Below are 24,816 nucleotides of genomic sequence, written 5' to 3' on the forward strand. Positions count from 1 at the left end.
CTAACCCCTGATTAAGTAGGAAGTAGGGAAACTTAAACCTCTCCCCACAAAGCTGTTCATCCTTCTCTGTTCTCTCAGTCAATGACACAACCACTCTTTACCCAGTTGTTCTTAGGATAATCCAGGTTTCCTCTTCCTTACCCTTGTTCCAAATTCACTTACCAAGTCCTATGGATTCTATTTAAAAATCTCTAAGCTGCTTCTCTTCCTTTTCATCTCTACTACTAATCACCTTAGTTCAGGCTCTCATTTCTTCTTTCCAATTAACATTCCCAGCTCAATTCTAGCCTCCTTCTAATCCATCTTTTATACAAGATTGATCATCCTAAAGCATTATCATTTTGTGCTCAAGGATTACCCACTACTTCCAGGTAAAAGTTCCAGGCCCTTTGTGATCTGGGTCTACCTACTTCTCTATTCTGTTATTCCCTCAACATGTACCCTCCACTCTAGCCAAGCCAAACTACTTCCAGTTTTCTGGATGTGCTACCTTATGCCATCCCTCAATTCCTTTATATGCATTCTCTGCCTGGAATGTTCTTCACCCCTTATTTTCTTAGCAAATAACCAGTTATTCTTCAAGATACAAGTATCACTTCCTCCGGAAAATCTTTCTTGAGTTTCCATCTGTTTAGATGCCTTGCTCTGGTGTTCCTAGGGCACTCAGTGTTCACCTTTACCATGGCACTCATCACGCTATATGGGAATCATTGGTTTCCTTATCCATTATCAGTTCCATAAGACTGTGTCTTATCCATCTTTGTATTCCCAGAATACCACATTACACAGTGCCAGGTAAGTAGAAAGCATCAATAAGTCATAGGTGAATAAATAAATAAAAACTAACAGTGGTGGTAAAAGCTACAACCAATTGACAATGAATTAGAAATGAAGCCAAAGAACTTTTGAAGTTAAATAGGTAGGAAAAAACCTAATAACTTACAAAAGTTAGCCTTACTTGGAAGTTCTCAGGAATGATTTTTATTTAAATGAAGTTACATCTGTATTTAGCCCACTCTGTTATCACTACTGTTACATGACTGATGGAAATAAACATGTATTATTTATCATTTAAGCAAGAATAACTGAAGAGAATCACTGGCTCTTACATGGAAAGAATTGGGGCCACAAGATCCAGGGAGGCAATGAGTATTCCAAGCTCTGCAATGGCAGCAGTTAGAAGTAAAGCCCAGGTAGGTTCCCCATTGGCTTTGCTGTGGCCAAAAACCTGTACACAGAAGGGAAATATCAGGCACAGGAGTACTGAGTCATTGCTCTCTGATTTCTCTAGCCTACAGTTTCAGACATCTGGAAGACAACAGTGTTACAACTGTGATACCTTTTAAATACCTTTACAGCACTCACAGGTAAACTCATGCTTGGGATTTAGAGGGTCTTGTACTAAAAACCCACGTCTCCACATTTATGATCTAGTAATTTCTAAGCCCATGAAGACCACACTGTTTCTCATTAAAGCTGGGAAAAAAAGAAGAGGGCATAATAAAAGGTCACTCACCCTCAGAAACGGTATGATGTTATCCTTGGCAATAGCTTGTAGCAGCCTCGGTGCACCTGTGAGGCTCTGAAGTCCAGCCCCACATGTTGAAAAGAAGGAGCCAATAACAATCACCCATGGGGATGGCCAAGATAAGGTGCCCACCACCAAATTACCTTTCACAGCATCACCGAACCTGGGAAAGAAATAGGAGTGGGAAATTTAATCTGGAAATAACTTTAGACTGAAAGACTAGAGACATTCACCCAATTTTTTTTTTTCTTTTTTTTTTTGAGACAGAATCTCACTCTGTCACCCAGGCTAGAGTGCAGTGGTGTGATCTTGGCTCACTCCAAACTCCGCCCCCTAAGTTCAAGCAATTCTCTTGCCTCGGCTTCCCGAGCATCTGAGATTACAGGTGTGCACCAACACACCTGGCTAATTTTTGTATTTTGAGTAAAGATGGGGTTTCACCATGTTGCCCAGGCTGGTCTCGAACTCTTGGCCTCAAGTGATTCACCTGCCTCAGCCTCCAAAAGTGCTGGGATTACAGGCGTGAACCACTGCGTCCAGCCCACCCAGTTTTTTTTTTCTAAGTTTTAGAGAATCAAAAGTGAGACAAATAATATTACGAAATATAAGATAGCCAGATTTGATCAAAAGGCACTACTGACCTATATTAGGAAAAAAATACATATGGGGCTAGAAAATAAGCTAAGCTTCAGTTGTAACTTTCCCCTTCAGGGTATCAAAATATCTGCTTTTTAGAAAAATTGCGATCTCACTGCACTATAATTCTGTATTCTTGAAACGTAAGCATTTTTCTATGTCATAAAAAGCTATGAATAAAAATTTGTAGTGATTTGAATAATACTGCATCACAATTTCTTATCCATTCTTCTAGTGTTGATTTTCTATTATATAAAATATTATAATTAACATCTTTATGCACATATCTACATTCACAGTTCAGGTTTTTTTCAAGGCAGGTTTTTTTTTTTTTTTTTTGAGACAGGTCTCACTCTGTTGCCAAGGCTGGAGTACAGTGACGCTATCTCAGCTCACTGCAGCCTTGACCTCTCTGGCTCAGGCGATGCTCCTGCCTCATCCTCCCAAGTGACTGGGACCACAAGTGCGTGCTACCATGTCTGACTAATCTTTTACAAAAGTTTTTGTAGAGACAGGATCTCGCCTTGTTGCCCAGGCTTGTCATGAACTCCTGGGCTCGTGTGATCTTCCCCTCTTGGCCTCCCAGTATGCTGGAATTACAGGCATGAGCCATTGTGCCCAGCTAAGTTATGGCAGATTCTTAAGAGGGAATAACTAACCAAAGGGATCAATATCTTAAAACATTTCAAAATCACTACTAAACTGCTGTCCAGAAAGTTTGTACTAAATTTTACTCCCACTGAAAATATAAGAAGATTCAAGTCTTGTGGCACATGCACACTCCACACCAGTCTTGTGTATTAAAAAAAATTAAGGTCACTTCTAATTTGATGGGTGAAACACGGCATCAGTTTAATTACTCATTTTAACAATTTTTATTAAGTATCACACACAAAAAGTAATGTGCAAGGCTGGGTGCGGTGGCTCACGGCTGTAATCCCAGCACTTTGGGAGGCCGAGGCGGGCGGATCACGAGGTCAGGAGATCGAGACCATCCTGGCTAACACAGTGAAACCCCATCTCTACTGAAAATACAAAAAATTAGCTGGGTGTGGTGGCGGGTGCCTGTAGTCCCAACTACTCGGGAGGCTGAGGCAGGAGAATGGCGTGAACCCGGGAGGCGGAGGTTGCAGTAAGCCAAGACTGCGCCACTGCACTCCAGCCTGGGCGACAGAGCGAGACTCCGTCTAGGGGGAAAAAAAAAAAAGCAAAAAACAACAAATGCACATCTGAAGATTTCTACAAAGCAAACACCCATGCTGTAGGTGTTGACCTACTACCATGCAGGTCAAGAAACAGAACGCTGCCAGTACCCAAAATTCTCTCTTATGCCCATCCCCACTCATTAGTCCTTTCTTCCTCTCCACTATCCTGACTTTTTTTTTTTTTTTTGAGACAGGGTCTTGCTTTGTCACCCAGGCTGGACTGTAATGCTGTGATCATGACTGACTGTAGCCTCAACCTCCTGGGTTCAAGTGATCTTTCTGCCTCAGCCTTCCCAGTAGCTAGCACTACAGGCATACGCCACCATGCTCAGCTAATTTTTTACTTTCTGTAGTGACAAAGTCTTGCTATGTTGCCTAGGCTGGTCTGGGAACTCCTGACCTCAAACAATCTTCTAGCCTCAGCCTCCCAAAGTGTTGGGATTACAGGCATGAGCCACCATACCCAGCCCTCTGACTTTGAATACTATAGAGTTTTGCCGTTTTAAAACTTTATATAAATGATACACAGTACATACTTTTGTGTTTGGTTTTCTTCACTTAGCATTGCTTGTGAATTTTTTTGGGGGGAGGTGTATATTGCTATGACTTACTTTGCTGTATGGCTTCCTATTACATGAATATATAATTTAATCATTCTACTAGCGATGGACATTTGGATTATTTCCAGGTTTTGACTATTAAGAATACTTATGAAGGGAAAATGAAGCAGGCAAAAATAAATAAATAAATAAAAAAGAATAACACTACTGTGAAAATTCTTGTGAATTAGTCTTGATGCACACGTGCAAGCATTTCTGTTAGATTTACCTAGAAGTGGAAATGCTGAGTCATAGGTAAGCACATGTTCAACTTTAGGAGATAATAACCAATAATTTTCCAAAATGATACTCTAATTTACACTCTCAATAATAATTTTTATATCATGGTGTAACTTACCAAAGCTCCATGAATTTCCTACTACAATGGTATACTAATATACTATACTATATACATACATATATACACCCACCCACCCACACACACATACACACACACACACATATACTGTGTTATATACATATATATATTGTGCTTTTTATTTTTGTCAACAATATTTATATTGCATCTGTTAGGCTTCGAGTCCTCAAAGAGCTCAACGTGTAGGGGAGAGTAATATGAAGACAAGTAGCTGCAATATAGCATCATAAATGCTGTAATACAGTATATTCAAATAGAGTGGCTGAACACAAGGTGGAATGTTTACCTCTGTTTGGGTGAGTATGGGAAAGCTTTACAGGAGAGAAGACCCTTAGCCTAGTCTCTAAGAGGATGAATATGAGTTGGCCAGGTGGGAGTAACCTATTCTAAGCAAAGGAAATAACACAGACAAATGCGTTTATACGTGGAGACATAATAAGACATATTAAACTCTAAGTTAGGGAGCTTATGAGGGAATGGCAGGAGATAAGAGTAAAAAGAGGTAGAGAGGGCCAGATCACAGCGATGGATTTTAACAGGCTTTGGCAGGCTCTGAAGCAGGGAGGTTTGTATGTTCAAATTTTGTGTTTTAGAAAAGTCATTCTGGTGGCAGTGTGGAAGAAGGATTAGAGGCTAGAACTAAAAGGGAGATTATTACAATAACATAGGCAAAAATCCTGAAGGCCTGTACAAAGTGAGTGATGTGGATAAAGAATAGAGGATACATCTGTGTAGTATGGGAAATTTTAATAAAATAATAGCGGAAAGGGCTGGGTGTGGTGGCTCATGCCTATAAGCCTAGCACTTTGAGAGGCTAAGGTGGGAGGATTGCTTGATCCCAGGAGCTTCAGACCATCCTGGACAACATAGTAAGGCCCCATCTTTACAAAAAAAATTTAAAAAAAACCACTAGCTGGGTGTGGTGGTATGCACCTGTGGTCCCAGCTACTTGGGAAGCTGAGGCGGGAGGATTACTTGAGCCCAGGAGGTTGAGGCTGTAGGGAGCCGTCACTGCACCACTGCACTGTAGTCTGGGCAACAGAGCAAGACCTTGTCTCTAAATAAATAAGTAGAAAAGAAAAGAGAAGAGAAAAGAACAGAATATGAAGAAAGTAAATTTCAGGCTTTTATTTAGAATGCCAAACACAATTAGATACTTATCTCTCATAAAGGAGATGCTAGAGACACTTGAAATTTTTTTTACTTGCCCTTCTTGACTTTTGGTCTCGTTTCTGAACAGTTCTTGATGGACAGGGAAGTCCTCATTATTCAGACACATTCACTGCTTTTTTTGAAGGACTGTATTTAACTGTCTCACATATTCACTAGAAAATACTGGCCCCTTTGGGAACTACATTCATATATTTTCTTATTGTTAGTCATGATTGATAACTCAGGTTGGGTTATTTTTTTGAGAAAGGGTCTCACTTTGTCACCCAGGCTGGAGTACGGTGGCACGATCATGGCTCACTACAGCTTTGACTTCCCAGGCTTAAGTGATCCTCCCACCTCGGTCCCCCAAGTAGCCAGGACTGTAGGTGGACACCACCACACCTGGCTAATTTTTGTGCTTTTTGTAGAGACAGGGTTTTGCCATGTTGCACAGGCTGGTCTTGAACTCCTGAGCTCATGCAATACCACCTGCCTTGGCTTCCCAAAGTGCTGGGATTACAGGCATGAGCCACGGTGCCTGGCTGTGTTGAGTCTGTAACTGTCTTGGAGCTATGTGGAATGATCAGAAGTCATGGCAGACAGACACATAATTGTTACAAAGAAATTCATTACTCACTTGTCTCTGAGAACAACCCCTTCAATACATGCACCAAAAAGGACAACATTGCTTAAATCTACCATATTGAGAGTCAAGGAAACTGTGGTTTACCCTCTAACATGAGATAGAAAGTAGACACTCAGTAGACACTTTCTTCTGTCAGTAAAATGAGCTGCTAAATACTCCTATAAATTCTTTTTTGAATTTTCTATATGAGGTAGGCAGATAACCTGGCAAGAAGTGAAGTGATAGAAAGCAGGTATCTTTGTTACCAGGATAAAAATACTGATCATCTAGTTCTACTGGATGCTCCTATGACTAAGACTCAGACTGGATCCATAAAAAGGATACAAACAAAGGAGGTGGTCAGGATGGCAAGGATAGTACCAATGGGAATAGACTTCTGAGCATCTTTCAGATCTCCAGATCTGTTTGATCCAGCCATGATACCTTTAGAGATAAGGGGGAAAAAACCAAGTTAACTTCTTGGACACTTTGATATTGATACAGATAGCAAAGAGTAGAAGCAAATCTAGGAACCCTGAGAATTCTACCTCCTGAGAAAGATCACTCCGTGGGTCTGACAGCTTCTAAAATATACAACAGCCTATGTGTTTACCTGTAACAGAGGGAAAGAAGATTCCCACCAGAAGCGTGAAGGAGGTGGTGATGTCAACAAGAACATATTCATGGTTTAAGCTGCCTAAGACATCAGAAGATTTGGCTGAAGGCTTTTCGATGATCTCTCCCTTGGGTAGGTAATTACTCCAAAGATTCTCTGCAGTGGGAAAAATGGGAATTTAAGCAGCAGCAGTATGAAAAAAAGATAATTAATTTTCTACCCAAACATTCAAAATCAGGCTCCTCATTTATAGTTTCTAAAGGTGTGTTTGCTTCTACATGAGCACATGTATACACACACATTGCACAATAAAACACACATAAATAAAAACATAGTTTTTTTTTGTTTTTTTTTTTTTTGAGACAAGAGTTTCACTCTGTCACCAGGCCAGAGTGCAGTGGCACAATCTTGGCTCACTGCAACCTCTGCCTCCCAGGTTCACGCCATTCTCCTGCCTCAGCATCCTGAGTAGCTGGGACTACAGGCGCCTGCCACCATGCCCAGCTAATTTTTTATATTTTTAGTAGAGATGAGGTTTCACCATGTTAGCCAGGATGGTCTCGATCTCCTGACCTCATGATCCTCCCACCTAGGCCTCCCAAAGTGCTAGGATTACAGGCATAACCCACTGCGCCCGGCTAAACATAATGTTCTTTCTTATCTAATTTAAATATAATTTGACAAAGTGATTTGGTACATGCAAATATAGTTTAACTTTACTAATGCAAATTAGTAAAAGTTAAACAGACTAAAACTAAATGCCCCACAAATCATTAGTCATCAGTGCTGTTTCTAACACCTTAATGTAAACTTACTTATGTGCAAAGAAATTTATAGACCAAACATTTATAATAGAAGCCACTTAAGGAATGTTTCAGGAATTTAGCTAAGTTAGGAAGATACATGTGGATGTGGACATTAAAACAGGTCTATTCTGTCAGTGCAGGAAGAACATTGGCAATTTTACAAGAATACATGGAATATTTTACCCTAAGGTTAGAAAGTGATTTGCTCAACTCTGCTCTGAAATGGAGGTGAATTTTAGCAGACATCACTCTGTAAAGGAGTACTGAATAAGGACAGCTTTACTAATGGAAAAGCAGAAATATGGTGAATTAAGAGCTGTGTGGTGTGCTTAAGTAGGGAATTAGCACCATGGCAGTGAATCTTTATGGACAGTAGAAGAATCTTAGATGACAAGGCCTATTTTCCCCAGAAAATAGGAAAAAACTTGTCCAATAACTCCCTAACTTACCTGTAATTATACCACTAGCCAATCCAGGAATGCCCTGGATTGAAGTGACGTTATTGTGAACAAAGTATTCATCACAGGTAGCATTGAAAAATTGACTCGAGTTACAGAAGAATCCCCATAACTTTGATGGGACTGTCATGTTGTTAATTTCCTTGGTCTTAGAGCAAACATCAATGTGTCTTGATGAAAGGGTGCGGTTACCCAGCATGCAGACCCTAAGTGAAAAGAAATAGGGAGAAATATCAAGTAAGGAAAAAAAGTACATTAAAAAAAAAAAGGAAACAGGTTAGTAAAGGAAACAAGAACCCCATCTTTAAGAGCTTCTACTATTATGGGTGGGAAAGGAACTAATGTTTATTTATTTATAATTTATTTTAGCACTGTGAATGGTGACTTACATTTTCTGCCAATTTAATACTTACAGCAACCTCACAATGTATTAGAATTTCTATGTTGTGGATGGAGGCACTGAAGTTTAGGAAGTCAGGGAGTTAATTGAAGGTTAGGGAAATACAGTTATCTGTCCAAGGTCATAGGTGGTGGCAGTGAAGGAAGTCAAATTGAAGAACTGTCTGAAGACATTATGCTGACTCATCTTCCAAAATTTTTGGCTAAAATTGTTAGGTCTAAAAGAATACTGAAGTCCTTTTGTTGATCTTATAAAGTAAAAAGCACTCCTCTTTTTTTGGCCTAGAAAAGCCTAACATTCATAACAAACACCTTGAAAATGTTATGCTAAAGGTTGAATCTTCCGGCTACTGTTGCAAGGAAAACAGCTTGGTCAGAATTAAAAGGCAGATCCCTTTATGGCCTAAGAGAAAACTGTTTTTGAATTTAAGCCTAGACTCAGTGGGAGTGACGGTAAGGATAACATAAATATTAACCTGCTGGTTTTACTTTTTTCTTTAACCCAGAGACAGAAATATAAACAAAGGAATAATACATCCATAGTTAAAATACCTCTCAGGTCCAACAAAGGGACTTCTAAAATTTGCAAAATGATTGAATACATTATTATGAACCATGTACCTATTACTCAGCTTCAACAACTCTCAACATTTCCCAGTCTTGTTTCATGTATTATTCTAGATTTTTTGTCTTGTTTTGCCGGAATATCTCAAAGAAAATACCATGCATTATGACCGTGTACTAATCAAAAAAGAGAAGCCCCAAAAGTGAACCTGAGACAAAATGGAATTTCCCAAATTGAGATATAACCAGAATGTCACCTTTAGAAATTTTATGCCCCTAAAAAGGACCTTCGGCGGTATTACAGTCCCTAGATAAGCAGATTAAAAATTTAAGATGGAATCTACTTCTGCCATCATGCAGCATGGCATAGAAGAAATACTGAATGGGGAGTCAGGAAATCACAGTTCATCTTCTTGCTCTGCCATTAATTAACTTTGAGGTAAGTCATTAAACCTACTGGAACTGTCTTTTTGTCTTGAAAAATCTTTTTTTCTGTAATCTGGTTAAATCAACATAGAACCAATGAGTTTGATCCTCAGATAATCCAGATGACTTTTCAAGATAATTCTGTAACAAGACTACAAATAACACTGAGTGCCAGCTAGTCCCTATGCCACTAGTCAAAGGGAAAAGTGAGCCTGTGAGTCACAGATCTGCACAAATCCATTACTACTTCAAAAAACATACTTTAAAGTATTTGCACTAGGGAGTTGAAGGAGGTGGTGAATGATGAGAGAGTACTTAATGGGTACAAAGTACATTATTTGGGTAATGGATAAAAGCCCTGACCTAGGCTGGGCGCAGTGGCTCACGCCTGTAATCCCAGCACTTCGGGAGGCCAAGGTGGGCCTTATAAAGGTTGCTGGCAGTAACTACACTGTCTGCAAAGCCCTTTATGAATAGTTCAAAATGTGTATAATAAAAAAAGATTATGTACAATTATCAGGGAGAAAAAAATCTAATATCTGAACCTAAATGATGGTTACAGCTACTAGTTCTATGCTTGGGACATAAGAAAGAGGATGAACGGGACATAGTTTGCTGGGAGGCTTCCTGCCTAGATGAGGAAGGAAGTCTAACTGGGCTTATCCGAGAGGGAAAATCTCAGAGAGACTCTATGAAATTCTGACTTAAAATTATCACACCACCAGATATTTTCAATTACTACCCAATAAGGATGGCTAGGCAGAGAGACAGACACGTACGGGAAGTGTGGAGGAGCAAAAGAAGACTTGATGGCTCCAGCATAGATGGCCAAGATGGACACAATGACACAGGCCAGGAAAAGTGAGGCAAACTTGTTCACATAGCGTACGCCGATAAATACCACTAATACCATAAGGACCAAGAAAGCTGTGCCATAGACACGCATGTTATTTAGCATGGCTGCTGATTCCTTGAGTGCGTCATCACTGTGAAAGATGGCAGCTCGGGGGACGATATAGACCTGTTAGGTAAAAATAAAGGAGAAAATTAGGTTATTTCAAAAGAATTAAGTAAAAAGGCTGTATTCGTTTGCATTTACTTTCACAAAAGAAAGCAAAGCTGAGAGAGAAAATGACTGGGGAATTAGCCTAGTTTCTAATAGGATCTGAAATGCCTTCAGAAATGGGATGTCATGGATTTTTTTTTTTTTTTGGTCTACATGCTGTTCTGAATAACTACATTTCCAAATGGAAAGAAAGGAAAGGAACAAATTATTAATTTTATTCATAGGGTTATATAAAGTAATTATAATGATGATCTTTAACCCTGACTCTATCACTACTTTAAATAGTAAATATGTCTCAGTGAAGAGAGATATGAGAAGCATTTTATTTCATAGGGATGAAGATATCAAAAAAGATAAACTTTATTTTACTTTTTCCCCATTGGACTTGAACCTCTTGGATGAGGTGGCAGAGTGGTGGCAATCAGGTAGAAAGGAAGGGACAGGCAGGCAAACAGAATTTCAACCTTTCCACCTCATATTCACGTAAGAGGCCAACTGACGTTGGCAGTCAATCACCTGATTTATTCCCACAGCTGATCTCTTAGAAGCTTTCATAGCAAAGAATAAACCTAAATCAATATTTCTTCTATATTATAGACCACAATGAAGTCATTACTTACCAGAAAGATTTCAATGGCACCAAGGATGTACATGGCTGCTGCAAATGTGGTACCAAGATAAAAGCAGAGGCCAACAGCCCCACCAAACTCTGGGCCCAGTGCCCGGGAAATCATAAAGTATGAGCCCCCAGCTAAAAGACAAAACAGAAGGTGAATAGAAGAAAGAGTGTGTATTAGTAAGAGGAATATGAATAAAACAGAAATAAGAAAAAATATATACATAAAGGTTAAATGTTTCAGGCTTCTGCAAACCATCAATGTGATAAAAAGATATGCTAGTGGGAAGTAAAAGGTGAAAGTGTTATTGTAGGATATACTGCACAACTAATGTTATGAGCCATATGAAGCAATAGTTTGCCAGCATTTACTTAGAAAAAAATTAGAGAATATTTACTATGACATGAGACAGCCCAGTAAAATATATTCTGGCTGGGTGTGGAGGTTCACGCCTCTAATGGTAGCACTTTGGGAGGATGAGGCGAGAGGACTGCTTGAGGCCAGGAGTTTGAGACCAAACTGAGTAACATAGTAAAATGTCACCTCTGCAAAAAAAAAAATAGCCAGGCATAGTGGTGTATACCTCTAGTTCCAGCTACTCAGGAGGCTGAAGTGGGAAAGCAGCTTGAGCCTAGGAGTTGGAGGCTGTGTGAGCTATGATCGTGTCACTGCACTCCAGCCTGGGTGACAGAGTGAGACTCTGTCTATAGAAAAATATATATTGTAACTAATAAAAGCTAAGAATGTGACTGAAATTAATGCATTCTAGTTTAAAAAATAAAGAGATTTTAAAGACGGCATCTTAAAGTCAAGTAGTATTATGTCTGCGTCCTATAGACCATTACTCTGTTGTAGCACAGAACAGACCAAATAGTATTCTATTCTTCAGAAGTTTGCACCTCTAGCTTTATAGCATAAACACAGAGTCAACACTGATAAATCCTGAAATACAACCTTGACCTACTAACCTGGCACCACTCCATTAGTGGCAATGGCACTCATGGAGATAGCAGTCAACATTGTCTGCAGAGAAAAGGAAAGGAGAGGATTGTTACTGTGTAAAGATGACATTTCTATACTACTTCTCCATCTGTGTTCCAAGAGCACTTGGCAAACATTTAACTCTACCTACTTTTATGGACAGTCATACCTAATGGTATGGAAATAAGATGATATGGTCCAATTCATTGCACTAGTCATACCACTAATATCTGGAGGATTCTGTCAAAATGCTCCCACATCAGTAGGTCAGGTGCTATTAAGAACTGCTAATCTCACTCTGGATTTCCTAGTTACACAGGAAATAGAGCATAGTATACTCAAAAGGAAGAACTAGAGAAATAACTCAGAAAATAGGTTAGAACCTGACTAAAGACTAAATACAATATCAAGAACAATGTTCAGTAAGAAAGGGAATCACTGAAGGCTTCTGAGCACATAGGAACTGCATTTTAAAAATATTACCCGGTAGCATAGTATAGAATGGACTGCAGATAGGAGTAGCTGGAGGCCGAGTGATTGGTTAGCAGGCTACCATAGTAGTTCAGTGAGAGGTAAAAACTATAGTGGTGGTAGTGTGAATAAAAAGGGCTGAGTGTAAAAGATTTCAGAGAATAGATTAGCGTTGGTAGCAGATTAGATGTGAAAAGCAATTAAGAAGCCAAACACAGCCTTGAGGTTTTAAGCCTGAGACTAAAAAAAGGTGGTACCATGAACATTTTAAGTTATTAAAAATATGAACTGTGCCTGCTTAACCTGTTTTGCTCATCAGCTGGGGATAATATACAGGTAGGGTATAAAGGTCATAGTGATAAAAAAGGACAGTAGAAAACTATAAAATTCATAGGTGTGTCTGGGATACATAATGAGGAGAAGTTTAAATTAAAGGAAGATAAAAATGTTCTCAGTAGAGAGAAGACCTGGAAAGAACATCTAAATTTCTAAGGAAGGGATAAGGGAAGAAACTTCAAAACCAAATAAAAAAACCAAATACCCCTCACATCCGCCATAACCTGTCTTGTTTCTCAATATATACTGGAGTGATACATCACATTTTCTAACACAAATTTTCTGTCACAACTTTGGTGCTATCAAGCTCAAATAGTTTGGATTCTGAATTCTTTGAAGACAGGAACTTTATCTTCCATTTTCAGTTGAAGTCTTGCTTTGTAATTTCTAGTACATCATATAATAGATAGCAAGCAGTGACTAACAGGCACTGAATAACTGAAAATCCTTTAGATTTTAATATCAGAATAATTTCTTCTGTTGAGATCATGAGTCCTTCCCTAAGTATTCTTTGTTTTATTCCCAAAGAGGTCATGTGCATCTGCTCTTCAGAACTTGCAATGTTCAGGTGATCTCTAGGAGCCAGTGCAGTACTTACACAGCAGCAGCAGATAAGGACAATTGCAAAAGCCTGAAGAACTCCAGCTGTGCCCACCACCCATGTAAGGCGTAAAAAAAGGATCACTCCAAAAATATTTTGTAGACATGGGAGGTAGACACCCATGAAGGTACCCATTTGGGGGGTCTAGAAAGAAAGACATTGATAAAAAATTACACAGTTATCCTAAAGAGAGGTTTTTATTCTTTTATGTAATAACTTGCTCCCTAACTACCATATTAACCTCCAAGCAGAGATCATAAGTTTAATCAATATCTTCAAAAGGGCACATATAAAATCTCCATCTTTCAAGTGTTTATCACCATACTTTTATTATTCCTAAAGCTATATATTTTAACTTTACAAAGGTTCCCGCATGTGTTTATTATACATAGGCATTTGGCCACAAATAAACTTTTATGTGCACCCACAACAATTTAAAATTTTGTTTTTCAAAGCTGTTGGCTTTTTTCATTTAAAAACAATAAGGACTTGATGGAATTTCTTCAGAATTTGGCATAAATTCTTCACAGTAGTTAGTAAATAAATTAGATGGCAAAATGAAGATCTGAGGGCCGTTTTATCCCTTTTGGAAAGAGCTGAACAACCAGAATGGTAAACTGAATGTCTTATATTTTCATTTTGAGACAAACTGATGTTTGGTGTTTAAAAAACCCAACAACTTCACAACAGACAGATGGCATCAGCAGATGGGTATGGACACTCTTCTCTTGAAAAGCTATTCCCTCTCCCTGAATGCTCTTTTCCCACATAGCTCACTCCCTCCCATCAGCTAGATCTCCTCAAATATCGCCTTGTCAGAAAGGCTTTCCCTGTCCAACCTATGTAAGTAGCAACACCCTCCACTCTGGCTCCCTTGCCAATTTCAGTCTCTTTACTCTGCTTAATTTTTTGCTAGGGAATTTATCAACGCTTAATATGTTATATATTTTGGCAGTTAAAACAGCTTAAGGACTGTATCCCCACATTAGAATTTAGACTGCATCATATGTTTTCTTTGTGCTATGACCCTGGTGCCCAGAACAGTTCCAGGCACCTCTCAAGCATTTAATAAATAGCTGCTGAACACAGAATGGTGCCTTAGGTATTTCCTTCTTTCTTATATATAGGGCTCTTTTTATGTATTCCTTGTTATTCTGAGGCCTCACCTTGGTGGGCTTCTTTTTCCCTTCAGTGATGTTTTCTGCCTCTTCATGTTCCTTTGCTCCTTGAGTCAGATTAGTGTAATTGGCCATGCGGTTGAGGAGGGAAGACACCTTCGGTCTGGTGTCCATTTCTTCCTATAAAGCCAGTGACATGGAATAAATGAGCTACAAAGAACACTGAACATAAGTATCAAAATAATCTTGCTACCAGAAAACTTCAAATTAAATGAAAAAATATTTCACAGGTAGGCCGGGTGCAGTGGCTCACACCTGTAATCCCAGCACTTTGGGAGGCCAAGGTGGCTGGATCACCTGAGGCTGGGAGTTTGAGACCAGCCTGGCCAAGATGGTGAAACCCCATCTCTACTAAAAATACAAAAATCAGCTGGGTGTGGTGGCACGCGCCTGTAATCCCAGCTACACGGGAGGCTGAGGCGGGAGAATCAGCCTGAACCCAGGAGGCAGAGGTTGCAGTCAGCCGAGATCGCGCCACTGCGCTCCAGCCTGGGCAACACAGCGAGACTCCATCTCAAAAAAAAAAAAAAAAAAGGTACATTGAGTTGGGCATGGTGGCTCACACCTGCTAACCCAATGCTATGGGAGGGCAAGGCAGAAGGATCGCTTGAGCCCAGGCATTCAAGACCAGCCTGGGCAACAGAGTGAGACCCTGTCTCTGCAAAAAATTTAAAAATCAGCCAGGTGTGGTGACACATGCCTGTAGTCCCAGCTACTAGGGAGGCTGAGGTAGGAGGGTCCTTTGAGCCCAGGAGGTCAAGCTGTGATCGTGCCACTGCACTCCAGCCTGGGTGACAGAGCAAGACCCTGTCTCAAAAACAAACTAAAAATGGTACATTGAGAGAAGTGGCACTTGCATCATTGTCAAAGGCCAGAAAAAGGTAGTGCTGAAATAAACCAGGCTCCTTTCAACAACCTGGCCACAGCTTATGGGGCCTGGCCACAGAGTCCATGTTGTCTTATTCAGATAAGATATAGAAGTCCTCTTCATTACGTTAAGTGAAATAAGCCATGCACAGAAAGATAAATAGCACACGATCTCACTTACATGTGGGATCTAAAAAGTAGAACTCGTAGTAATAGAATGGTGGTTACCAGAAGCTTGGAATGTATGTAGGGGAAGGGGGAGAGGTTAGTCACAGGATACAAAGTTTCAGTTAGGCAGGAGAAATAAGTTTTTGAGATCTATTGCACAGCATAGCAACTATAGTTAACATATTGTATATTTCAAAATTGCTAAGAAAGTCAAATTCAAATATTTTCACCACAAAAATGATAAGTATACAAGGTGATATATATGCTAATTAGCTTGATTTAATCATTCCACAATGCATACAAATATCAAAATATCACATTGTAATCCATAAATATATACAGTTATTATTTGACAATTAAAAAAAAGGACATGAAGGTCCTGCTAATCTGGAAGCCTGCTTCCTAGAGTGATTTTCGGAGACGGAGTCTTGCTCTGTCGCCCAGGCTGGAGTGCAGTGGCACAATCTTGGCTCACTGCAAGCTCTGCCTCCTGGGTTCATGCCATTCTCCTGCCTCAGCCTCCCGAGTAGCTGGGACCACAGGTGCCCGCCACCATGCCCGGCTAATTTTTTGTAGTTTTAGTAGAGACGGGGTTTCACCATGTCAGCCAGGATGGTCTCGATCTCCTGACCTTGTGATCCACCCGCCTCGGCCTCCCAAAGTGCTGGGATTACAGGCGTGAGCCACCGCGCCAGGCCTTGTTTAGTTAGTTCTAAGGCAAATGATAGTCTTTCCAAACAAAGGGTGGAGAAATACACTGATTTATAGTTAGAAGAAAGATTATTCTAATAAAAACAATTAAATCACAACTGAATTAGATTGCAAGGTAATCTATATGTCCAAGAAGTCAAACTCCTCTTCCTTACTACATAACAATTTGATTTAATACTCACTATAATTAGATTACACAGACAAAATTTACTATAATAACAAGTTACAACATTTTCTTTTAACATTAAATTATCCAGCTTGTAAAATTCTAAAACCAAATGGGGTGAAATATGGCTATCATGAGATCTCTGTTCCTAAAGTCTCAGTCCATAGTTTTCTCCAAAATATTACCTCAAAGAGTGCCAAATTTTTATCAAAATATTCATCTCCTTCTTCATAATTGGAATTATTGAGGTAAGCATTTCGAGCTTTCTTATGTCCATCGTCTGGAAAAAAAAAAAGTAGACCAAGTTAGTTTCTCACTGGTTTCTGACGAAGAAACATCAGCACCAGATAAGTGCAGGTTGCTTCGGTATTAATATAACCCATTTTCATATTCAAATTTAATCTTAGAACTCAATCAGCACTGCTTGGAGAATATGGAACAAAATAAAACTCTCCAGCAGGAATAAAAATAAAACTCTGAGAAGTAAACATGGGTCATTCCTTTCCTTAACAATAATAAAGACCCCTAGAGACGCTATTCTTTTGGAATTCCAGTCCATGAAGACTCTTTTTTTTTTGAGATGGAGCTGCTACGTCGCCCAGGCTGGAGTGCAGTGGCGCAATCTCAGCTCACTGCAACCTCCGCCTCCCTGGTTCAAGCGATTCTCCTGTCTCAGCCCTGAAGTAGCTGGGAGTACAGGCACGCACCACCATGCCCAGCTAATTTGTTTGTATTTTTAATAGAGATAGGGGTTCACCACGTTGGCCAGGCTGGTCTCAAACTCCTGGCCTCAAGTTATCCGCCCACCTCAGCCTCCCAAAGTGCTGGGATTACAGGCGTGAGCCACTTGCACCCAGCCGAGACTCTACTCTTAAAGTCACCTAAGTTTAGGAGGAAAAAAAGATATTGAGTATATACTCAGGGTATAATACTGTGTTAGATGTAGTCTCCTTTACACACTATTGCTGCTGATAATGACAGTAAAAGCTCTCTGCCTCCACAGCTGTCTGACCTTTTATAAATTATATGAAGTTTTGATTTGCATTTCTCTGATGATTTCAGTGATGAGCATTTCACACCAGTCAGAATGGCAATTATTAAAAAGTCAAAAATAACAGATGTTGGCGAGGCTGTGGAGAAAAAGAAATGCTTATACACTGCTGGTGGGAATGTAAATTAGTTCAGCCACTGTGGAAAGCAATTTGGAGATTCCTCAAAGAACTTAGAACTACCATTCCACCCGGCAATCCCAATACTGGGTATATACCCAAAGGAAAATAAATCATTCTACCAAAAAGACACATGCACTTGTATATTCATTACATACAATTGAAACCCAACCTTCAAGCCAAAGACAGTTTAAAGCCTAGCTACAAGTCCTGGATAAATCCATGGACTGAATTGAGAACCTCTCTTCCCGTTTGGCATACTTTCCTCTAATTGATTCTCCACTCTTTACCTATTTTACATATATCTACCCTTCCCTAATTGGTTTTTTACACTGTGTGCCTTTGTTTTAGCCTTTTTTTGCATACTCACAAACCAATGAGCATACACTCCCCTATTCTGAGCCCATAAAGGCCCCAGCCCCAGCCCCAATGAGAGAGACCACCCTCGCATGCCCTCTCCACTGAGAATTGTTTCTCATCATTCAATAAAATTATTCTCCGCCCTCCTCACCCTTTGATATCAGCACAACCTCATTCTTCTTGGATGTGGAACAAGAACTCAGGACCCACCAAACACAGGTACAAAGAAGGCTGTAATACTGTGGCCCTCCACGCTCTGCCAGTGGAGGGCAGCTACCCCACGCGACGGGAAGCAGCAGCGGGCGGGAGCAGGGGTGACAGGACAGACAGAGCTGTTAACATGCCGCTATCCATGGGGCTGCAGATGGTGGGACTAAAAGAGCTATTAGCACACGGTAACACCCCCTCTGAGGCTTCAGGGTTGCAGACACCCGTTTGGGCGCCACCATGTTCCCCTCAGTGTGATATGCCTGGTCCAGCAGCAATCCCTACATACAACCTGCTTCTGTCTCACTCCTTGGAGCAGCCAGCTGGACACTGCACTCGCTCACTCACTCACCCCCTCCCACCAGTGCGCAATTGCAACGGCTGCAGGATCTGCGTTGGAGCGCAAGCCAGGCATAGCCCAGCAGGATGAATAGACAGGGCATCTCTTCTGGTGAGCTAGGGCCTGAGCAAAGCCTGGGCATGGATGTTGCTGGCTGGAGGTCTCTGGCTGGCAAAGTGGCCAAGAAAAATCCTGTGTCACTATGCTTCCTACTTGGGTGAAAGGATTACCCATACCCCAATCCTCAGCATCATGCAATATACACATGTAACAAACCTGTACATGTACCCTCTAAATCCAAAATAAAAGTTGAAAAAAAATAGGGCAGGCCTGGTGGCTCATGCCTGTAATCCTAGAACTTTGGGAGGCCCAGGTGGGAGACTGCTAGAGTCCAGGAGTTCTGGACCAGCCTGGGCAACATTGAGACCCTGCCTCAACAAAAAAAAAATTAAAAAATTAGCAGGGCATGGTGGTGCATGCTTATAGTTCTAGCTATTCAGGCAGGAGGACTCCTTGAGCCCAGGAGTTCAAGACTGCAAGTGAGCTGTGACTGATCCACTGCACTCCAGCCTGGGCAACAGGGTGAGACCCTGTCTCGGGGCAGGTTTGGGGGGGAGTTGAAAAAAGAAAAAAATTATGTCATTTAACTATTACTTTTGTACAAACCCTTCCACATTTTTTTTTAATGTTAAAAGAGGCATCTGACAAAAATTCGGTGAAAGAGCTATGAGGAAAAAAAGGAGACCAGGCCCATAAGACAGCAAACTTTGTTTTATTTGAGCACTTCCTTAACTTTGTTTCATTATTATGTTTCATTATTATAATTACAGAGTCTGGAAGGAGAGAAGAGAAAAAAAAACATAAATGCTATTAAAAGCTAAGATTTTCAATACTGGGGAAATAAATACCAATATAAAAATTAAAGAATTAAAAACCCTATAAGCTTAAATGTATAAGGATGGGCTTGAGAAACAGTCAATAAACTACCAAAATTACTGGGTCACATCAAAGGGCACAGAGCCAAACTGAAGGGGTTCCCAATGCCCCAAAATGGAATAATACAAACATTAAAAATAAATAATGTGATGGATTGAAATGCAAATTTATGAAATACTCAAAATGATATTCTGAAAAATTAGTCACCTTTGCGGGGTTAAGGAAACAACACATGACTCTGAAAAATGACATTAATAAATAGAAAAAAATAAATGGAAAGAAGTAAGCAATCATCTTGCCTTTCTTGTGCCAACTGTATTTCAGGGTAACCAATAATTAAAAGAAAATTTTTTCCTTAAAGAAGCATTCCAGCTAATTAATGATACATGGAATGACAGAAAAAATCACTAATGAAATAACAGATTTAGGCAACGATAATCAATGGTTGTTAAAACCATCAGGTGAAAGGCTGAGGCAAAACTTTACAATGGATGGATCAGGCTGATCTGGAGCCTGCTTATCAGCTTTAACATCTCTGAAGGTATGACAACACAATCTCCTGTAATACAATGAAAAATACACTGTACAAGCTATGATGTATTCTTTCCAAAAGAATGGAAATTGAATCTAATCAAGCCTCGAAATCTAACTATCAGTTCAAAGAAAACACAAAGGAGGAACATGTTAAACATTAGAAGGATCTAATCACCAAATTCAGAATGTGAGAAATTTTACAAGATGATCTGACTTCTTCAGCAAATAAATGGCATAAACTTAAAAGGTGAACTTTTATAGATAAAAGAGACTTAAAAGACATATCAACTAATTGCAAATGAACATTGTTAGGATCCTGACTCAACACATCAAAGGTAAAAAGGCATTTTTAAAACAAAAAATGAGAAAATATATCGCTTTTTTTTTTAAAAAGGGCAAGTAAAATCATATGATGTCTGGAATTTTCTTTAAAACAGTTTAGGGAAAAATTAGGTAGGGTCTTGAAAACAGATTTGTAACACTGATGAAGCTGGGTGATGCATTCATAAAAGTTCATTATGCTATTCTACTTTTCTGTACCTTTGATATTTTCAGTAACAAAAAGTTATAAAAAGAAAAATGTAATTCTTTTCCTCTTCTTAATGGCTCCAGAAAATTCTAAAGAGTATAGCTTAGGCTGGGTGCAGTGGCTCATGCCTGTAATCTCAACACTTTAGGAGGCCGAGGCGGGCGAATCACGAGGTCGGGAGATCGAGACCATCCTGGTTAACACGGTGAAACCCTGTCTCTACTAAAAAATACAAAAAATTAGCCGGGTGTGGTGGCGGCCGCCTGTAGTCCCAGCTACTTGGGAGGCTGAGGCAGGAGAATGGCATGAACCCAGGAGGCGGAGCTTGCAGTGAGCCGAGACGGTGCCACTGCACTCCAGCCTGGGCGACAGAGCGAGACTCCGTCTCAAAAAAAAAAAAAAAAGAGTATAGCTTAAAATTATCACCACTTCTGAGTAATTCATTTATTCAACTAATATTTATTAAATTCCTAGGATGTACTGGATACTGTTCTGGGTCCTAGGGGTATAGCAGTGGACATGGCAGTTAAAGACCCTGCCTTCACTGTGCATATACTGAAGTTACAGAAGACAGAAAGTAAGTAAAAACAACAACAGCAATTAAAAAAAAAAAAAAAAGACAAAATAAAAACAAAAAAACCTAAAAAGAATTTCAAGAAGTGATAAGTTCAAGGAAGAAAATCAAATAGGTACTGGGAGAGACTGTGACTAGGGAGGGGAATGACGACTTCATGTAAGATCACTGGTGTGCTGATAACAGCCTCTAAAGAATTAAAACAAACCCGACTTACAGTACTTGACAATTTCTGTGGTATAAATACTCACACATGGCCATTTTCAAACTACTAATGTGAAGACAATGAACCTGGTTTTGGGAAGAGATTTGCATTAACTGGCTCTTGTGAGCTGGTATAAGCTGGCTGCAGCACACTCCTGTTATAGGATAGTAAGTAAAAGCCTACATTTCAGGCAGAGGGAATATAGCAATTTTAAAAGATCCTAAAGCAGAACCAATTCTAGTGAATTCATAAAGCAGAAAGGACAATATAGCTGAAGGACAGTGAGGAAAGGAGAGCATATTTAGAAAGACAGAAAGGAGCCAGACCATGTAAGTTAGTTAATGGATAGATTTTCCAAAGGAGAGAGTAATGTGAGAGTGTGCTAATAGTTCATTTGGGAAGCAGGGGTAATACAGATAGCTTTTTTTTTTTTTAAGAAGAGATTATAAAGAAGCAGAAAAAGTGGGACAAATAATTTAGGATGGCACAATGGTCCAAGCATATCAATAATACCAGTAATGTAAATAGACTAAGACAAAGATTGACAGACTGGTTTAAACAATAAAATCTAGACATATACTATTTATAAGAGATATAAGGACATACAAAAGCTGAACATTAAGAAAACATTAAGGAAAGAGATATATCAGGCAAATACTAACCAAAAGAAAGCTGATATAATTTTATTAGTATCAGATAAATTTATGAGAAACATTTTATTAGGAATTAGAAGGTAACCACATAATAACAAAAGGTTTAATCCACCAAGAAGGCATGACAATTTTATTTATCATTATTATTATTTTTTGAGACAGGGTCTCACTCTTACGCCCAGGCTGGAGTACAGTGGTGCGATCACGGCTCACTGCAGCCTCAGTCTCCTGGGCCCAAGAGATCCTCCCACCTCAGCCTCCCAAGTAGCTAGGACTACAGGCTTATGCCACCACGAAGAGCTAATTTTTGGATTTTTTGTAGAGATGAGGTTTTGCCATGTTGCCTCGTATTCCTAGACTCAAGCCATCAGCCTGCCTCAACCTCCCAAAGTGCTGGGATTACAGGTGTGAGCCACCGGGCCTGGCTGGCACAACAATTTTAGACATACATCTATTGTTTAGTTATTATTATTATTTTGCTCAACAAATTACCTCCAAATGTATTGGCATTTTAAACAACACAAGTTTATCATTTGTTTGGGTTGGATTTTTAAAAGTCTGACAATCTCTGTCTTTTCAACTGCCAAGTTTAGTCCATCAACCTTAGTGATTAATATATTTAGACAGGGTTCTAACATCTTTTTATTTGTTTTTTCTCTATGACTCATTCTCATCCTCTGTCTCTATCTCTCCCACTCTTTGGATTTTCTGGTTTGTTTTTCCTTAATGACATCTTCCCCTCTAGTTTCCATCCTCTATTTCTGTTCTTGCAGCAATTACCCTTGAAATTTTATTATATATCTTACTTAAATTGTTAAAAACAATTGCTTGACATCCTCCTGAACAACACAAAGACTTTCTAATACTTCAATTCCAACTTTCTCCTCCTGACTTACCTAATATTGTTGTCCAACGTTCCCAGTAGTCTCTTTTAAAAAAAAAAAAAACTCCATAAATAAGATATTAGAGTTGTTTTATTGAGACAACACTGATTTGAGTCGATGTACAAGTTTACTAGTTCATTTATTCACTACTCTTTCTTACATTTCAGACTACTAGTCTTCTAGGATCATTTTATTCTTTCTTGAGATATATTCCTTAGAATTCCTTTAGGTTTCTCAAACTCAGCACTATGGAATTTTGGAGCAAATAATTATTGTGAGGGACTGTCCTGTGTACTGTAGAATACTGAAGAGCATCCCTGGCCTCTACTCATTAGATGCCAGTAGCACCTCCAGTAGTGACTGTCAGAGATGTCTCCAGGCTGGGCGCAGCAGCCCTCTCCTGTACAATCCCAGCACTTTGGGAGGCCACGGCAGGAGGACTGCTTGAGGGCAGGAGTTTGAGACTAGCATGAGCAACATTGTGAGACCTTGTCTCTACAAAATTTTTGTGTACACTTATTTGTGTTTTCTGGCTTGTGTTTGTAACTGTGTTTTGGTACTGAGAATTCTTCTGTCATTCTGTTGTTCCTTTGATGAACTGTCCTTTCTCTCTGGCTGCTTTCAAGATCTTTTCTTAGATTTTCTGCAGTTTCATTAAGATGTATCTAGGTGTAGTTCTTTTTGTTTACGCTGTTTACCTACTACTAAGCTACTGTTTAATTTCTTTTTTATATCATTATATATTTTTTTTCTTTTCTAGAATTTCCATTTATTTTCCTTCTCTTTAAACAGTCTTTTATTCCTGAGGAGTTTGCTCATCTTCCTAACTGCATCCTCTACTGATTTAAACATTTAATAGAATTTTGTATCCCAGACTCAGGACCATGTCATTTCTCTTGAGGGTTATGGAAGTAAGAGTTCAACATACTACCTCTCTGCTATTCAATAACCTTACAATGATGCTGTTACAAAAATCTGGCATGAGATAATCCTGTCCCATTCTGCTACCTGCTGTCCAAGCCACCTCCTAGCAGCTCTGGCTCCCCTTGTCTTCTTATCATCAGACAGTCTGGATCCTGGCTGTTTCTGGCCCACCTTCCATTTGCTTGCTTACTTTTTTTAGAAAGGTAGAATAATATCCCTGGAGATTTTTGTCTACATTTTATGAGACCAATGATGCCTCCAACCAATAATGTCCTACTCATGGTCTACTTGTGGTAGTGTTGTGCAATGGGAGGCTCCCAAAGAGTTCCTGGTCAATCATGGCTTGTGGACAGTCATGAAAGGTCAAAGCTTTCCAAGGCAAGAAATGAAGCATTCATCAAGTGTGGTTATACCAAAAGGCATGAAATTAGAAGTGATTATATTGAAAGGCAAGGATTAATTTTTGGCTTGAATATCTTGGTGGGAAACCATGCTGCTTTAGAGTTCAGCCTTCAAAAGTTTAGGTCACTGTTGTGACCCCAAGAAACACCAGATGGAATGGAACTTCTAGTTTCTGAGTAGCAAATAATCTTTACTCTGCAGGAACTAAGAACCAAATCCATATTCCAGGGCTCTTTTAGGATTATTCAGAATCCTAAAATGACTCCTTTGAAGGATCCCCACTGAGACTGGCCTCAGTAATGGTTTGCATTACATCACCTGTCAGATTACTATTATGTTTCTTTTTTTTTTTTTTTTTTGAGACGGAGTCTTGCTCTGTCGCCCAGTCTGCAGTGCAGTGGCACAATCTCAGCACACTGCGACCTCCGCCTCCAGGGTTCAAGCAATTCTCCTACCTCAGCCTCCTGAGTAGCTGGAATTATAGGCACCTGCCACCATGCCTGGCTAATTTTTTGTATTTTTAGTAGACACGGGGTTTTGCCAT

The 24,816-nt window shown here is 39.7% G+C and overlaps 1 protein-coding gene across 4 annotated transcripts in view; it reads right to left on the bottom strand.

Annotated features, from left to right (window-relative positions):
• SLC12A6 (solute carrier family 12 member 6) overlaps window positions 1-24,816 on the bottom strand; it is a 107,468-nt gene that overhangs the window by 14,225 nt on the left and 68,427 nt on the right. For 3 of the 4 annotated variants that reach the window (XM_019010916.4, XM_019010914.4, XM_004055919.5), the window contains 12 exons: window positions 16,741-16,835; window positions 14,632-14,763; window positions 13,463-13,609; window positions 12,045-12,099; window positions 11,080-11,210; window positions 10,173-10,414; window positions 7,996-8,210; window positions 6,738-6,896; window positions 6,470-6,568; window positions 6,137-6,194; window positions 1,517-1,691; window positions 1,110-1,228 (listed from right to left, as the gene is read on the bottom strand). In XM_019010916.4, the coding sequence (XP_018866461.1) occupies window positions 1,110-1,228; window positions 1,517-1,691; window positions 6,137-6,194; window positions 6,470-6,568; window positions 6,738-6,896; window positions 7,996-8,210; window positions 10,173-10,414; window positions 11,080-11,210; window positions 12,045-12,099; window positions 13,463-13,609; window positions 14,632-14,763; window positions 16,741-16,835 (1,627 nt within the window). The remainder of the gene's footprint in view (window positions 1-1,109; window positions 1,229-1,516; window positions 1,692-6,136; window positions 6,195-6,469; window positions 6,569-6,737; window positions 6,897-7,995; window positions 8,211-10,172; window positions 10,415-11,079; window positions 11,211-12,044; window positions 12,100-13,462; window positions 13,610-14,631; window positions 14,764-16,740; window positions 16,836-24,816) is intronic. The other variant, XM_055363243.2, reaches the window with a different exon arrangement.

This window comes from Gorilla gorilla, chromosome 16 (assembly GCF_029281585.2).
Source record: "Gorilla gorilla gorilla isolate KB3781 chromosome 16, NHGRI_mGorGor1-v2.1_pri, whole genome shotgun sequence".
Lineage (NCBI taxonomy): Eukaryota > Metazoa > Chordata > Mammalia > Primates > Hominidae > Gorilla > Gorilla gorilla.